At 42.2% G+C, this 18,768-nt stretch overlaps 1 protein-coding gene across 2 annotated transcripts in view; it reads right to left on the bottom strand.

The window, feature by feature from the left end:
• RBM20 (RNA binding motif protein 20) overlaps positions 1 to 10,855 on the bottom strand; it is a 98,910-nt gene extending 88,055 nt beyond the window's left edge. Inside the window, exon 1 of one of the 2 annotated variants that reach the window (XM_066190944.1) lies at positions 10,536 to 10,855. In XM_066190944.1, coding sequence (XP_066047041.1) covers positions 10,536 to 10,669 — 134 coding nt within the window. In that variant the 5' untranslated portion in view covers positions 10,670 to 10,855. The remainder of the gene's footprint in view (positions 1 to 10,535) is intronic. The other variant, XM_066190942.1, reaches the window with a different exon arrangement.
• Between the last annotated feature and the right edge of the window lie 7,913 nt (positions 10,856 to 18,768).

Raw genomic sequence — 18,768 nt, forward strand, 5'->3', positions numbered from 1 at the left:
GTTTACCATGAAGACACACACCCTTCTACACAGCCCTCTTGCCCCTTCAGCAAGGTGATAAGCCAGACTCCATCAAGGGGCAAGCAAGTCTTTGGCAATGCAGTTCCAATTTCAGAAGGAAACATACAAAACATTCATTGCTTGCTCAAACAAACAGTCAAGTCTGAGTTTGCTTCAGAGCCTGCCCAGCAGGATCTAAATGCAGGGGGATGATAGGAACCTCTCTGGCTTTATTAGGCTGTCTGGCAGTACTATGTAAGAAGCACTCTCCAGGACTTACTGAAGATGCAATGCAGCCCCTACAGCACAGGCTTTCCTGCACGTGAGGGGATGTGTTCTCCAAGCCAGGCTTCCAGGAGATCCAGCATTGCTCCCACCATCTGCTGCCCCCACCGCTGCCACCCATGCAGTTCTGTTCTTAGGAGCAGTGCTGACTCCTAAAAGCTGGTCACTCTGCCAGCTTCACTACAGATAAAAAAGCACAATTACCTCAGGGAATTTAAATTAAGAGCTGCCTGTCTCACACAGTTCTATACAACTCTTGTCATGTTCAAGCCTGAAGATGCATTTTTTTCCCCCTGTTCCCTTGATGGTTTTATTATTTCTTAAGAACAGGGGCAGGAGTTGGATGGCTAAAAATTACGTACTGCAAGTTTCCTCAAATTACTAAAATGTCTAACCCCAGATCTGGGGTCCATTTGTTACAAGTCACACTCCTGGTCAGTCTCTCCTGCTTTGTCCACCAGGAGCCGACCAGCAAGCCCTCCTCCCACGCGGTGCTATTTGTGCAAACTGCTAGCTTGGAGAAAAAAGTAGTTACAGAGCTAGTTTACTTCTAGTGAGGTCCGCCTGGCATCCAGCTAAGAGGTGAGAAAACTAAATATAACAAACTTAAAACTACAATTATTGTAGGGGAGTTTGCCAGAGCCACTCTGAAGCTCCTAATGGTCTGTTGGGGATTTATGGATCAGCTGTGAAAATTTACTCACAGCTAAAACTTGCCAATCAAGTCCTTGGCTTTGAACACTGCTACCAACTTCTACATAATACATTTTGAGATTACCGAAATGTCAAAGCAAAACCGTAGGTTTTAATGCTTCAGAGAAGGGTAGGAAGAAAATCTATCATACTAAATAGACCAAGTGTGAGGAGGCTCCCTTCTGAGTGTTTGTATCTTTGTATAAAAGGGTCTTGTATTTTTACAGAGCAGGAGATTACAAGTGCTGCCAAAATACACAGTAAGAGACAGTATGTTGTACAGAAAATACTACAAACTGTCTTGCAGTTTAAGAGCAGATTCCCTCCATAAATTTTGCCAGCAATGCAGAAAATAATATTCTTTGCTGATATTTTATGTTCTTGCCATATGGCTGGCGATAAAAAGGATCATTATAAAATTTATAAAAGTTTCTTTGAAATTGCATCTGCTATTTTCATGTTATTCCATTAAAAAGGGCAGGAAAAACAACAACAAAAAAAAAATCCTGAGAACTTACACAGAAAGCAAAGCAAGCAGCCAGCTTAGATGAGAAATGTGAGACCATGCCTTATTTCTCCCAAATGGGAAGACAGCAGTGATGGTCCCCTGTAAGAGCAGCGCTGTGCAGAGGAGCTGATGGGCTCTTTGTAGACCCCTCTTCACCTCCAACTCTACAAATCCCTGCAGCTGGTGAGGCTTCAACACTCCAGAGTACTGGTTTGAAAACATGTCAGACCTCTAATAGGCTATTAAGCATCACAAAGGAGCATCAATCTGTACTCCTCCCTGCACAGATCCATACTCTTTTTAAAAGGGAAGTTTTAATGCTTCGACATAAGGTATTTTATTGACTTTGATTCTACTACGTTAGGTCTCTTCTGTCAGCAATTACCCCAAGAAACAAAGAGTAAAGAGTCATGAAGCCCTGCAGATTCAGATGATAGGATCTGATCCTTTAAAGCCTTATACACATAAATAATCCTCATACGTATGAATAAGGCTTTACAAGATCATAGCATATACACTATATCCAAAGAGGAATTCCAGTCCTCTTGAATTTACCACTGACAAGAAAATTTGGCCACCTAACATTATTTATGTTAAGCTATAAATTATATTTATAATATAAAGACATATTGCTTTATTCTGCACAGATTTACTTTAACCATCTACACAAAATGGCAAAGTCACTTCTAGCCCTTGCAAATTTCCATTTAATCCCCTTTTTTATTTGGAAGGAAATTCAATCTTCTAGTACTCTTCAAAGCATAAAACCTAGGTGGAATAGTAATGATTCCATGTCTTTTAGAAGTCTGATCTACCAAAGATGCATGACACGTGATTAATTTAAATTTCCTTGTCAAATTTGGAGTACTTTTTAGCACCTTTTTATTTACCAGAAGCTGGGAAAGAGGAAGTATGTTCAAGTGCAGAAAATCAGTTGACTTGGATTCAAGTACCACAGAACTTTGATTATTTTATTACAACACTTTACCTATGAACGTGTTTGCCCATGCCACCCACAGAGGTACCTATATCACCATCCCAGTCACTACTCTTCTGTAGTTCTTACAAACATGTTCACCCTAGATGCAACAACGACACTTTGCTAAGTGTAATGCATGGCAGAGCAACCTGAGGCAGACCTCTTGGTTCATCTCAGAGCCAACAAAAGGGTCAGCCCTGTCTGCACCATGAGAAGGTGCTGCTACACAACACAACAGGGACCTTGAATAAAGCAGTAAATAAAGAAAAGAGGCCAATGCTTGGTTGTGAGCTGGCAGGATGGTGGAAAACTGTAGGTGACCTTATAAGAATGTGCCATGAGAGGGACACAAATGGATGGTGCAGAGTACATGGATAGAAAAGGTGTGAATGTTAAGATGTGTTAATGGAAGGCTTTGGAAGATAAGAGGAGCCTAGGGCTGAAAAAAAATCTCATCATAGTTTGCTAATATTTCTCTCTGTGGTTTCAGGAGACGATAGTCATCTTTTCTCCAAAGGCCATCCTAGTCTGAATTGTGCATTATCTCTGACAGAATTTTATGTGGAGGAGCAGAGGAAACCTCTGACAACCACTGGAATAGCATCCAAACTGCAAACCACACAAATACCCATAGCTGTGCCCAGCTCCACAGGGACTGGGACAACCTTCTCTGTACCAGAAGTTAATCTGCTCTCACACTACTTCCAAGAAGACCAGGAAGATGGGTGAGAAAGACATTATTAAAATATTTTTTTTAAAATGAGGCCAAAAATAGAATAGTAAAAATTGGTCAGTGTAAGGAACTGTGCCATCAACCTAATAAAACTACTTAGCACATCTTCCCTTAGGGGGAAAACATGTTAATTAGCAGAGACATAAATAAGATTTGTTCCTGCAGAAACAGACTGTGTTTGTTATCTCAGTAAAGGCAATCAAGCCATCAAGCCACTTGTTGAAGAGATACTGAAAGCCTGTTTCCTAGGACAAATATTAAAATATAAGTAAAAATGAGCTGCAACTCCTCCACATTTCCAAAGAAGTGGCCCTAATTCACAGACACCATCAACTCACACATCCCTGTGCATCCTGGAAATAAGCAAAGCCATGACGCATAAAACTGTAGCTTTTGACACTAAGAAATTCAAGACATTTCACACTGCTTTAATTCTAAAACTCTGCATCCTAATCTAGAGAAAATCACAAGTTTTATGGCAAGTTGAGGAAAGTTAACACTAGATAACACCAGATGCTTTTGATATCTCAAAAGCTGGTAAGTCAGAGAAGGGACCAGGTGATCAGAAAGCTGTCAGGGACCTCGCTCATAACCTGCCCAAAATGCCATTTTCTTCGGTCATCCTGGCCAGCAGAAAACATTACTCAAAGAAACATCAGTTAAAGATTTCCTTATCCTGCTCCTGTCTTCTCTTCAGAAGAAGTCATCCAGAAGTAGAATCTCTCTCCAAGGAGTCATTAAGATTTTACAAAACACAGGCTTTAGAGTTAAAATCATGCACTACTCCTCACAACCAGCATAGCTACAGATTCCTGTCACCTCCAGAGCCAGGCAGTGCTGGTGGCATCTTTGGAGCGCTCTGCAAAGGCTGGTGAGACAGCTGCACATCTTTAGACGACAGAGATGACAAACAACGAATCTGAACTGCATCATTCAAGCAACACCACAAAGAACAACTCCACCCTGCTCCTGCTCATTGCCTGGTCAGCTCATCTCCCAACGCAGACATGGAGAAAACTAACAACAAATGCATCCTCCTTGTAGTTTCTTAGATGCACAAGACAATTGTACCACAAGCTGCATATTCAATATCAGTTAAATTCTCATTTCACAAGTTTGCATACGCACACCCAGAAATGCAGTTAGCCTGATATAAAGTAACTGCTTGTGCACTCAGACCTACTGATCCTTTAAGAAAACAAGCATTTGCTCCCTTCCTGCAACAGAATACCCAATGCTTTTATACGGCATTTCTTCTAAATAGGCAAGAGGCATTTGTAAAACGGGCTAGGCTTGAGCTGTCAGAACAGGACAGATATTAAACGTTTCTAAAGCCCAAAGGGAGACGTTTTCTGGTTTCCCCCTCTGTGTCAAGTGACAGCTCCACTGTGACGGGTCATTAGCGTGACAAAGGGAAAGCAGCTGGACACAGAGAGGGGCAGAGGCTAACAGAGAGATTACATCCTTAAATCAACTATAAAATGTTACAAAGGATGAAGAGGAAAAAAAGGAGGAGTATATTCAGGGGAATAAAGTCAGTTTAATAAAGTGCCTAGCTGTGCATCATATGAAATTAATTTATTTAAATACACAAAAAATCAAGACAACTTAGTCTTCTGAGAAAGTGGAATCTATTTGAAGGAATATTTTAAAGTGACTGAAACCATTATTTCATGCAAATAACCCATTTTTCCCTCCTAAACAAATTTCTATAGTCTCTATGAAGTAAAAACATATCTTTGAAGATCTAGTTCCCCCCATTTTGACAGCCGCCAGAAAGGATCAGAACTGGTTACTGACATTTTTCCCATCTTTATTTTCCTTTCCTCCAACTGAGATCAGGAAGGTTTTACCACCACAGCATAGCAGTAGCTCAGCAGGTCACACACATCTCTTACTGTCAGGTGCACACAGCTCTGAAAGGACAAGTGGTGAATTAAGAGGAAAACTAAAGGAACATATTTTCCAGTCTTCCCATTGATGGGAACAGTATATTAAATTTCCAATAAAAAGCAACATTCAGGCAACTGAGTTTTACCCAAGAGGACTCCACTGCCATGTGTTGTACTCCAGCAATCACTTACTCTATCGCTTCTTACAAATTACACATTATTTAAGTTTTCTCTAAAGTTGGCATCACTGCTGTTACGTCTCTCTCCACTAAAATTTCTGGGCAACTAAGAATTGATTGATAAATGATAATAAAAGTCATATTACTTGGAAATGTTTGCATGCAACACATTCTTTCTAAATTCTTTTGTTCTGCTTTTGTACCTCTGTGCTCTCTCTTCAATCTTTTTATTTTGCCTTTCTGCCAGTAAGCTTAGAGAGATTAAAGAATTAAAATCAACCAAACAGGTTAAAGAATAAAAATCAACCAAACCGAACAAAATCAAGTCCCAAACTCCACACTTTCAGTCATTTTTGTTTAAAACAGAGAACATCCATATGATTAGGTCATCTTCAACCTTTGGGTCACAGCTGACACAAAGGAGGGGTCACTGTTTTCCATCAAAAAAAGAAAGTAAAAAAAAAAAAAAGGTATTTTAATTACGCAATTTGAAGATTATTAAAATCACTGATGCTACTTTTGGAAAAGAACTAAACATTAAAGTGAAGCACCCTCTGTTTGTCCCTATCCCCTCCATGCACACACATACTTGGTACACACATTTGGCATTTTAAGTCCTGATTCTAATCTCAGGTGAGGTGTGAGAAGAGTGTCAATAATTACACAACAATAAGCCAGACAAATCCAGAAAAACTGCATTTTCCCCCACTGCGTGTTTCATAATATACAGAGACAATAAACGGGAAACACAAGGAGGAGATTAACAATGTGGGTTTACACATTCCCTGGCGAGTCCCACACCATGCTGTTTTCGCAGCTCCTGTCCCTTGTTTTGGTAAAGCTGCTCAGCTAAGACAACCACAGCCCCCTCTGTTTTGTTTTCATCTCCAGTCAGGGCTGTTAGATTTGTTTCAACACAAATTCCGTGAGTTTTCAGAGCCCTATCAGGTAGAGAAGAAACTAAGATTTTCGAGATGTACTTTAAAAGGCAAACAAGTATGGAAAGCCTGTATCAGTAACAGTAAGAAGAGAAACAGTAAAACCAGTGTTTCTCCTTGTTAAGTATCAGCTTAGCCTTTGCCATATATGCCAAACTATTTGCCATGACTAATCTATATAATGGGAGTACATTTCATATTTTATCTCTCCTGAGAGACTTTGACTTGGGAAGGGAAAAAAAAAAAAGGAAAAGGAAAAAAAAAAAATCCCACACTACACAAAACAAACAGACAATGAAGCAAATAAAACCCCCACATGTTTAACATAATGGGCTAGAGTTAAGAAAAAAAAAAGATAAACTGGAGGTAATTTTTTCCAACAAGTTTTCTCCTTGCTGCTATAGGAAATAAAGGACTCAAAGCACTCGGCACCAGCCTGCTTCCTCCTCTCTGCCCCCAGAACTGGCATAAACTGATGACAACTTGGGCGCAGATGTTGGAAATTCCATCTTCCTTCCAGAGGAGCTCAAAATCTCCAGGGCACAACCCCTTAGGAAAAAGAAAAATTACTTTGGTTTTTTTCCCCCCATTGTTTTAAGGTGCCTTTTAATCAATTTGTAAATCAAACATATATTCCAATACCAACACAGGGAGTTAAAAGCTGCTCCATTTCCACTGGACACACATGACCCATGACAAATCATTAGAACCAGAAGGATACAAACAGTTGGATTTCAATACAACGAGGTCTCCTGTAATCACAGAGTTTACTTATGGCAAATGTTTCCGCAAGAACTCTCACAGAAAGCACTCTTCATGCAACATCTCTACAGTTAACCCACAGCCACGCAGTCCTTCCTCTAAGCTATTTCCAGCTAGTTGCTCTGTCAGATTGCAATGAATCACACACCTGGAATTATTAATAGGAGTCTCCACTCTCTCATGCTGCTTAGTCACTCCAGACAATCTAACAACAGGTACTAAAATTTGTCACACACTGACCCGTCATCTAAAAATTACATTTCACAATGCAACTACAAATTAAAAACAAAACTATCAAACCGCAAAAATTTTCTCATAAGAGCAGACTTACCAAAAGAGGGGAAAAAAACCCCAAGCCAACAGTTCCAAACACACATTGGTCTTTTCAGAGATATCCAATACGTGTTTTCACTTGCTGACAGTACAGACCCTACCCTGCATTTCCAATCCTTCCTCACAACTGCAGCAGAAACCTGTTATGAACACTGGCCAACACCATTATGACTGTTCTTCTCAGTCTTCTGCTTTATTTTATACAGAAGGGTATGTTTTTGTAAGTCATCCTCTGAAGCATGTAAACTCAGGTTACCCTTTTCCAGCAATTTCTCACTCTCAGCTCTATAGCTTGAGGGCTTTGACTGCAATAAGGCTTTTAGTTTTGGAAAATACAAAGTATTTTCCCGTCAAACATCACAACAAACTGCATAGATAGAATGCTTTAACTCTGTAAATCTTATCATTGTACCTTTACTATCAACTCAATTGACGTTGTCACTCATGGGGAAAAAGTACAACATGTAGAGAGCATATTTCAATTTATATCTTATCGTAGTTGGATACTATCAGCAGGGAATTTCAAACTAGAAGTTTAGTAATACTTTTATAATAGAATTACATTATAAATGTAAAAGTAGAGGGCATTTAAAGAATATAGTACATGCTACCTGTGTTGCATGAGTTCAGCCAATGTAGCTGCTAAGACATTTCAGATCTCCAGTTTCACTAAATTTTAATCCTTGTTCAAAGCTCGGCACTCATAGTGAAGTTTTGTCAGCTGCCCATGTAGGAAGCCATTTTTTAAAATTACGTTGCTCTCCACCTAACATCTGTAAACCTTCCTAACAAAACTACTGAGGGGGAAGAAAGAAGGAATCCAGAGAGCTTTCAAAGTTTAAATGGTATAACGAAAAATGCATCTTCTAGTGAAAGACTTCAAACAGGGAGATGTTTTGTTAAACACCACAAAATATTCAGATCTACTTGAATCTGAATTAACATTCTGCAACTGCCCATTTGTTTACAAAAAGCTGGCAATTGCTAAAAAAAGTCAAAAAACCCAAAATGCTCAGAAAACAAGGTCAGTGTTTGCTTTCCTATAATGAGCCCATGACTCAATTTTGTAGAAGAATCACTGCTTTCCTTTCCATTGTATTTTATCAGTCATAATACCTGTTCCAGTGCGTTAGAAATAAATTTGGAAGAGCAATTTTGGATATTTCCTAACATCTCCCTTCCAATCATTCACTGAATATTCAGTTTAGATTATAAAATACCAGTTATTTTCAGCAAAACAAAGTACAATTTGCCTGCATTTCCAAATCAGTGCATTTATTAATTGTCAGGTAAACAGGCGCACACCAAATTACGCCACACGGTTACAGAACTGCGTGATCAAGTTGCAAGACCTTAGATGGAGATGTTCGATGTTTGCCACCCTGCGTCGCATTAACATGACAAAGAACCCTCAAAACACAGCACCTCTCTCAAATCTTTCCATTAAAGGTAGGGTCAAAAGGAAACGACTTGAAGTTTTCCTACCTATAAGTTGCTAGGAAGTATGACTAGCAAGGATGTGATGCCCTCATACATAACACACACCACATCAGAAATACGATCACGAAGTATTCTCAACAGATCTACCTATCTGACTTGCAATACGCAGCCACATCAAGTCTTGGTGATTGTGAGAAAATAAGAGTCATCTTTAGAGACTGTAGTTTAAAGTTTAAGACTGATTTTGAGTAAGTGTAAATTACTCTGTGGTTGCACAATATTTCATGTGTAGCACAGCAACAGCCCAGTGGACTTAGGAAGAGATCATTAGTGTTTCAGTCGCGGTGCAAATCTCCAAGTCTGCATTTCCAAACAGAAATAAAAATTTAGGTAACAAGAACCCTGAATGTTTTGACGATTAAGTTACAAACCATGATTAAAAGCAAACAGACTAAAAGAAAATCAAGGATCAAATTTACGGACCATATTCTGCAGAAAGCTTGACAGTCCAGTTATTTACGTATTTATAAAAGCTGATGTGATTCCCAACTTAAAATACCGTTCATACTTTAAATTTGCAGTAACATCAAAGCGAACATTGCACATAAGTATTTCTATACATGTGTGTACTTTGCAAAAGGAAGAGAATTGAAAGCATTTCCTCAGTTAGTTCCATTGTTGGGTTTTGTTAAGAAAGTGATAATGGAGATGCCTAAGCCAGCGCCTTTGCTGAAGCGGTTGTTGCAGGAAAGCAGCTCAAGCCCAGCGGCAAGGCCGTGGCAGCTCCTCAGTGCTTTGTCATACTCGCGCTTTGCTTGAGGGCCGCACACGGGCTCAGTCCACTTGGCGGGCTGGGACATGATATCGAAAGTGGTTCTCAACCTTCACCACTGCGCAGCACCCAGTGTCTTGCTCGTCAACTCAAGCAGCAAATCTTAAAGTTATAGAAGGCAATTCTAATAGCTCCATAGCCAGGTATTTGTTAGCAGATTAAAAGCCCTTACCTCTTCTAATATGTTATGACTTGGGGAAAAATCAGATACAGTGCACACAACCACCTTGAATCAGCACAGATCATCCACTTAGGCCTTACTCATGCTTCACCTATTAACTACAGAGCATTCGGTTTGTCTTCAAGCTTCTCATTTAGCTAGATAAGTACCACTGGCACCACTGCATCCGTGTAGCAGAAGTGCCTTTTCCCCTCTTTCTGGGTGGAAAACGAAACAGCAAAATGCCATTTGCATCACTGCACTCATTAATAAGACTTCCATGCCCGCACAGGTTACTTTTCCCGTGACAGATTTGCAGAGATGCGATGGCTTCTGGCTCCCCACGAGCCGCTCGCTCCAGGCCTGCTGGGGGGACCGCAGCAGCGGAAGGGCGGCCGGGCAGGCGGCACACACCGCCGCGGGGCAAGCGACGGAAACTTCCCCGGCCCAGCTCCCGGGCGCGGAAGACGCGGTGCCGGGGCGAGCCCTCGGGAAACCGACACGAGCGGCTTTTGGGGCAGAAAACTTCTGAGGGCAGCGAGGCCACTGCCGGAATTTAGGGGAGTCCGTGCCCCTAACAGCGGGGACGGGGCCCGCCGCCACCCGCACGACGAAGCGAGGCTCAGCCCCGCGGGGCACGGCTCGGCCAGGGCCGGTGCCGGGCCGACCCTCTGCCCGCCCGGCTGTCAGTCTGGGCGCGGGGGGAGGGAAGGGAAGGGGGGCACCGCCACCGGGGAGGAAGAACGACCCGCGCCTGCCCGCCCGCCCTCCCGGCGCGGCGGAACGCGGGGCGGCTCTTACTTGTGGAGGAGCTGGGGCAGGCTGGGCGGCGGTGGCGGCATCCCTCGGCTGGGGGCCCCGCTGCGGGCATCGCTCTCCGGCGGGTCAGCGCCGCGGGGAGCCGGGGCCTGGCTCATGGCAGCGGCAGGGACCATACGGGGCGGCCCCTGCGGCGGGAGGCGCGGGTGGCCGCGCAGCCCTCGGCCGCGGCGGCGGGAGGGAGGGTAGCAGAGAGAAGGGAGGGAGGGGGCAGAGGACCGGCCCTGGAGACAACCGCGTTCCCCCCGCCGCCCCCCCGCCGGGCTGGCGACGGCGGGACAGGCAACCCCCTGCGACTGAGCCCGCCCTGCCGGAGGGCTGCGGCCACCGGCGGGGGCGGCCGGCGCTGCGCGGAGCCCCAAAGGCGCCGGCAGGGCCGGAGGGAGGGGCGGGCGGAGCCCCCGGCCCGGCCCCACCTGGGCGCCGGGCCCGCTCCCTCCCTCCTCCGCCCGCACCTGCCCGATGGGAGGGACCCACGCCCCGCGGCAGCCCGGCAGCTCTTGCCCTGTGTCCTGGCCGGGGCAGGGTGGCTCCCGCGCACCTGTTCGGGACAGGGAAGCTGGGGAGTACCTGGCCCTGCCCGGGATGGTCCCGGGGGCCGCGCTTGGCAAAGGACGAGCTGTACAGCAACGAGTGAGCAGCACCGGCCCCTTCACACTCCGGCAGTAGTTTACTATCAGACGCCAAGGGCAAGGGGAAAAGCATGTGTACCGTTCTAATCCCTCGCTGGTGTAGCACCTCTGAAGAAAAGTTATCAGTCATTTATCAGACATTGGCTCTGTCGGCTGATATAAAACGGGAGAGTGTACCCCAGCCAATTAATAAACCTTCTCGAGTAACAAGTCATCTCTATAGCAACCCCCCTCATCTGGGCCCAACAACGATGGGTTTTTAATAAAGGGTGTCGATCCTGGGCTCCTCGCTCCCAAACACATACCTTAGCGCGATCAAGACCTACTCAGGAAGGCTTTACCTGCTGTTGTAATAACAGGACTAAGGAGTAGAATTGATGCCTGATTGTACGTCACAAAAAAAGTTTTACCTGCACACGTTTTGGGAGGAAATTTCAGATGACTGATGGAGCAGAAGTTGCAATCTTGCATTAAACAAGTAACACTGAAAATGCTCTTTCTTTTTCTTTTTTTTTTTTTTTCTCCAGCTCTTGCTCCTTTTGTAACGTGCTGTTTATTAGAGCGGGACAAGTCAAAGACCATTTCAATACTTGCTCCTGCACTACCTCTGTTTGCCACACACCCTCCCCCAGCATACACACACACACACACACACACACCGAGGAAAGCAGAAACATCCTGGCTCCTTTGAAAAATTAATCCTAATTCAGGGGAAAGATGAATTTTGAAGGGGTCAGGTTCTCCTCCCCTGCACCTGGCACAGTCATTTACAAGTATGTAGCCTTCTCAATGGGAACAAAATGCCACCTCCGATGACTGGAAAATTTTAAGTTAGTTGCATTAATCACGTACTTTACACGTTGCAGATGGAGAGCACCAACCAGGTGCAGGGCAGTGGAGAATTGGGCCGGATTTCAGTTGCACAGTTACTTAATGGTAATGTAACACCAAATGCACCTTCTAAAAATGAATAGTCATCAGTACTTGTTTAGACACATTGACTTAGACTGTATTCTGAGAAATACAAAATATGGAGCTTCACATCCTTTCCCACAAGGAAAAAAATTTGTAAATTATGTGTTTTCTGTTTCAGTGAGGGCCAGAGGGTGGTCAGCACTGTGTAGCTACAAGATGCCTGACCTTCCAGCAAAGGAAAGGTAAGATCTGGCAGACAGGTGAGGCAACTCATGGGGAAAAAAAGTTTAACATGTGGGACCATCTCTGCCCAAGGTTTAAAGTAAATCATAGGTGTCCACTGATCATCCACAGAAAAGTGGCTTTATGTGAATGTCCTGAGTAGCAGTGAAAGCCTTTGAGACCAAGCAACAGCCACTGCTGCCTGTAATTATTTGAGGAAGTGAAAGATGGTGACTCATGGCTCAGAGGGCAGCAGGAGCACAGCAATGACACTAATGCAGGGCCCTGGATTAGGAGGTGGATAGTCACAAGAACGTGTTACTTCGCACAGACATATTACATCACTTGTAATAATGGATCAAGTGTGTTTTACTAGGCACTACTATTTCTGCACTTAATACACCCACTGTACAGTCTCAGCATGGGGTCCTAAAACTCTGCAAAGATTTTCTCCATTCATTTTAACAGTTCTCATCCCTATGTCTGCCTCTCGTCAAGATTGTTTTTTCTCTTTTTCTGTGATATCCCAGTGTTTGGCTTGGCATGATCTGGTGTGGCAAAAGCACTGACCCCTCACCACCAGCTGGTCCCTGCCTTACCACAAGGCACTAGCAAAGGCTCACTCAGAGGTTTGTCCTACAGGGAAATAAGTGGGTGGGTGTGAGCAAGCACAGACTGACTGATGTTCATGGACTCTGTTATTCAAGAAATCAATATAAACAGTTTTCTGGCCAACCCTTACAGTATTTCTGGAGCACTGCCATAAGAGAGAAACAACAGTGGCTGGTCCAAAAAACACAGTTTTAGGGCCTGGGTTTGGCAGTAGAACTGAACAACTGCTAACAGATATACAAGTTCCTATTCTCCTAATATGGAACACAGTTATGCACATTGAGAAATCAGAGCTGTAGGTTTTTTCCCCTTGGCTAGAGACATATTCTGTGTTTGTGTCAGCTAACAGAGATTTTGTTAAAAATATTGGCTAAACACTGACTTTCCTTTTGCTGACTTCATATGTATTAAATATCTATGATTTTAGATTAAAATTGTTGATTTTTTTGAAGTATCTATGCCATGGGTATTAATGAGAGCTCATGCAAAAATCACTCCTGGCTAATAATTTCAGCTGAGATTAATATGCTTATTGCATCTCGCAAATACAATTAAACAATCCCCACCTCTTACAAGGCCTTTTTGGCGTTTCCAATTGAAGCAGTCTGCATGCTAAAACTGAAGTCCTGATCTAACTGCTGTTCTAACTTGCATGAGGATAAATCAGAAGCAGCTCTCTGGTGTAAATGAACTCACACCCAGAATATTCCATTTTTAGGAGCAGATCAAGAAAGGCACAGGCAGAACCTGGAAAAAAGGAAAGGGATCATGAAGCAGAAAAGTGATGGAGCCAGGCACACACAGGATACTGGGTCCCCAAATAGTTCAGCATCAAATAATAAAAACAGCAATGATTTAATTGCTTTAAGAGCTTATTTAACCAGAGTTACACAGTAGCAAGGAAACACATCTAAGAATAAAAGATGTCAATCTACTTATTAGTCTGACTAAGGCCTTTCATTGGTTCATGCCTGAATCTGTTATTCTGTGACCTGAAATTGAATCCTTTGTGAATTAGTTGCCTTAATTGTAATCTTTTGAAATTTAATATATAATCAACTCTTCATTATCAGGGAAAAGAAGCAGTTGGAAAAAAATGAAAGATGGAAAACCTAGATAACTCGAGTACCTCAGGGCCAGGGCTGGCCCAGCTGCACGTGCTGTACCCTGGTGTAAATGTCCTGCTCACTTAAGCTGCAATGAGCAGCACCAGTTTAGGTACCACTGCACAGCTAGCATGGTTTATTCCCAAAGTGGGTAAGGCACCCAGACACAATGGAGAATAAACTCTGGTTTTTACTGTTACTACTGTGCACAGGGTCTTAATTCATATTTATAAAGTGTGATCTAGATAGTGTTGTGATGGTTCTGCAGCAGCAATAGTCATTAAAATACAAACATGATTTCATATAGAATGAGATGTCGTCTCTGAAATAGGACTGAAGTAACATAAGTATCCAGTTGCAGGAATAAAAGACTTCATCTAGGAAGAATGGCAACATCGTACTCCTTAACAGACTGTGGAGAGAGGCAGGAAAGCTCTCTCTTACTTGACTTCCAAAACTAAGGAAGGAAAATTCACGGAAAAAAAATGAAAAACACTTCAGTCCAGTCAGTTTATGGTTATCAATGTATTTATTAGGTTTTCCCAGGTCACACTGAATGCTGTTTCTGGAGCTTGCTGTAAATGTTTTCCTGTTCTCTCTGATGATTGTTTGGATAGAGAAGCTGAAGACTGAAGCAGAAATTTCCAGTGCCTGGGTATGTGAAATCCTCCTTCTGGGTAAGTCTCTATTTACTTCTATCAGCTTCTCCTGAAAAACATTTCAGTCAGCACCACTTCTGACTTTTTTCTTTTCAGTGATTTTCTTTTCACTGGATGTGAATGGCAACAGGTGGCCACAACTGGTAGGTTCTTTAGCAGTTACTCTGGCTTTGCATTTTCCTGCACCTGTGTGGGCTCTACTGCTCATGACTGCATGTGATTGAAATGGTGATGTTCAGAAATACTCAGGGTACATTTATAAAGGACCAGGTAAATTTTTGCTCAAGCCTGCAAGTTGCTTTATAAACAAACAAACAAAATTTTCTGACATTTGAAAGCAGGAAGTTTCCTAATAGTTTGAAAGAAAAATACAGGGGAGATCTAGTCCTTTAGAATTAGTTGGTTATAGAGCAGGTGTTTTTATAAGAGAACAGAATCACCCAAAGAATTTGACTAAGACGTGAGATTAGGAGCAAAATAATCACTCCATGAATAACCAGAAAATGAAGCTTAGGAATGATTCACCAAGAGATACAGCCTGGTTCCAGACCTCTGAAGGTGAAAAACAAAACTCAGGAGCTGGACTGACTGCTGCAGTGTGCAGATCATGTGCTTTCAAGAGTCAAGCAGATCAAGATGCAAAAGGATAACCTTTGGAGATAAGCTACCAGACACTCATAGATAGCTGAGACTCAAATATGCTGGGACAGCCAGCTAATGAAAGGCAAACACTGCAGAATTTTAAGCCTGGTGGAGAACAATGTGGAATAAACCAATGATGTCTTTTTGCAGGTACTGTGAGAAGCTGTGTATTCCCTCAGCACCTTGAGCCAGTGACAATATAATCCTCAATTCACATACTATAAATTTAGAAAATATTGGAATGTGGAACTGATCATACCTAGGAGGTATGCACACTCTTTGATCCCAGAATACTGGCTTATGTCATTAATGGCTTGTATAATGCTTTTTTCTAGCTGCAGAAATGGCAAATGTTTACCATTTTAACTATATTAGCCAACTTCTTAAAGAACAGCACAATGTAATTAAAGAAAATATAATGGCAACAGTAAAAAATGAATGTTAAACTACTCTGAGGAAAAAACAGGCTTTAAAAAAAAATCCTTCATGTTACTCTCAGCTCTTCAGATAACTGAAATATGCATGCTAATAACCTGACTTATCTTTCCATGCCTTTCCTATTACATCCATTCATATCATGGCGTAACCAGTCTGCTTCCAGTCATCCTCACTTCTGTTTCTCATCCTTCATGACCCCATAAGCACAAGAGAATTAACAATAATTGTTTATTTCTTTTTTTACCCCACTCCTGTCTAATGTATGCGTGGGGAGTTTTTCCTCTCATTGCCAAAGTGGTAGGTAATAACTACTACATCTTCACTATTAATAAAAATACCCATAATTAATATATTTAGTACAGATTTTACTTCAGTGATTTTTAGTGTTAAAGATACCATATTAGAAGCAACATCCAGCCCTTAAAAAGCTTAATTTGTCAAGCCTTTAAATACTAATTCTTCTTTATGTGCATGCAAGTTCTAAGGCTATATGCATAGCTGGAGGCAAAATCTAAACTTAATGGTTTCTTTATCCATGGTAAAACACTAATTTTTGCATAACTGCTGAGTACCATTTGATAGTGATAAATACTACTGACACACAAGGACAAACTGGGCATAAATTAGATAACAAAGTAGGGTCTTCTAATATTTTATAAGAAGACAAGTGATTTCTGGAAGTCGGCCTAAGTAGAACAGCATCAAAGACTGCACAATTTACACCCCTAAAAATTATGTTTGGTTATAGTGAGGATATGGTGATCCGGTCTGTGGCAAACAGATCCATTCCTGGGACCTCCCACTTGTGAAAGATGTTCTGCAGGACTGAGTTCTTGACAGGCCACTTGTGGAGCCCCATCTGGGGCTGGCATGAGCTGCCGAGGTGCCCTGACTCACGCAGAGCCAAGGCCAGAGCTGCAGTGCCTCCTGACGGAGCGAGGCAGGGCTCCTTCCCCCTTGTCCGCTGACAAATTGCACAGCTGTGGTGTTACATGTCAGCACTTGCAGTGCGGATCTCCGGAGACAAACCAGGAATGTTCTGCATGCCAGACAGTGGCGCTGAGCCATTATACTGAGACAACCTTCTTGAGGGAACCGTGGGCCCTGAGCGAACAAGAGTGGGGAATCCACTGACATTGTGACCTGCAGCCATGAAACCATGTGGCAGCCTAGTGCAGTGAGGTCAGTTCTACAGTTAAAAGAAATGAAGTCTTGCAAAAATGTGCCAAATCCATGTAGCATTTGCTGTGTAGATACTACAATGATTTCAAACAACTCTCATGGCATTTGGATAAGGTAGGTGAGACTATGTGTCCCTGAAGTCTGAGTTATGCTTTCATCAACATTCATGGTGAGCCTGAAGTTGTTTGATGATGTTTATCATCATCTGGAACACTTCCAGTGGAAAACATGATCTTGCTGATCTGGAATCTAACTCAGCTCCTGCAATCTATATATTCGGGGTAACAGTCAACAGAGAAATGCACATTGACATTTAATGCAGAGAAGCAAAGGACTCTGAAGTTACCTGAAATTACCTGTTCACCTGTTGAGATAATCTTCTAAAATTAGCCTTTCAAGTTTAGAACTTACAGTTCTTGCTTGTTTCACTGAACCACCACTCTGCTAACCTTTCACCTGCTCCTTCCCCTTAGAAAATCTAGAAGGACTTTTAAAGTCATTTTCCTATTGGGAAGCTGAAGAATATACAAGATATAGGATTGTAAAATAAAATTTGTAAATAATTATCATAGGTACTGAAAAATTAAACAGCAGTTTTGAAAGACAATTATGGAGGGAAAGAACACCCACAAATTTATTGTAACCATGGAGGAAAAAAACATAAGTGTTTTTACTCTGATGTCAAATTAGTTTATTGAAATGTGTCATCTAGGATAGGGAAATAATAAGAATAAAAATGTTTTAACTTGAGCTCTGGAAGGCTTCTCCTTTACTACTTCCCACTTCAGTACTGATTTTACACCTCTTTCTTTTTCAGCATCCTGTGAGGAAGGGCATAGAAAACAAACAGCAAAGATAAATTGTGGGGTAAAAAGAAACATGAATTAAAGAGCAATAACTCATCATCACAAGTAACACAGCAAAAGCTCTACCACCACAGAAAATAATCTTAAAAGAGAGTTAGTAGCATACAGTAGATGAGGCTACAAGAAGATGAATGCACAGCTTCTTGGAAACCTTCACTCACAGCTGGTGTGAGTAGTCTGCTGTCAAACTAAAAAGGCGTATAATTTGGAAATCTGGAAGGGTTAATTCCTTTTCCTGTATTGTTATTCAACGGTCTGAGTAACGGAACAGATCACACATCTGAAATGTGCATGTGGGGTAAAGTGCTATAGGCAAATTGGAGCAGAGAAAGAGTTTTCAGAACGATTTGGAGAGATCAGAGAAACTCTGAAAAACACAGGATTCAGCTGAGGAAGGACAGGTGTTAAGTCCTGTACTTAGGAAGGGAAAATATTGTCTGGAAAAGTACAGGACAGGGAATGACTAGACAGAAAACAGTTGTTCTGAACAAGACTTGGGGAGTATTACAGAGGATCACAGCTGAACATGAGTCAACAATATCCTGCAAGGAAGGCATCTATCAACCTAAGCTATATAAATAGGAGGTTTGTCTGACGTAATTCCCGTATTTTTCTCAGAGGTGATAAGGCCTCAGTGAGAACACTTCACTCTGGCCATGGTACTTTCAGTAGGAAGTGGATTGAAAAATTCAGAAGAAAGGATAGGACTAACAAAAAGCCTACAAAAGAAGAGACACAAAAAAAAGGATGATGGAAAGGGCATCATTCAGTCTAGAAATGAAAAGACTGAAAGCAGAAAATAACCTTTCAAGAGAATGGAATAAATTGGTTTTGATCCCCGGGGTGAAGAAGATAGAGGAAAGTGGACTTGAACCACAGCAAGAGAAGTTCAGATTAAACCTGCTAATCACAAATGAGAGAATATGTCAAATTTTGTAACA

The sequence above is a fragment of the Chamaea fasciata genome, unplaced genomic scaffold, assembly GCF_029207755.1.
Source record: "Chamaea fasciata isolate MVZ Bird 193981 ecotype frontalis unplaced genomic scaffold, bChaFas1.0.hap1 SCAF_9, whole genome shotgun sequence".
NCBI classification, from domain to species: domain Eukaryota; kingdom Metazoa; phylum Chordata; class Aves; order Passeriformes; family Sylviidae; genus Chamaea; species Chamaea fasciata.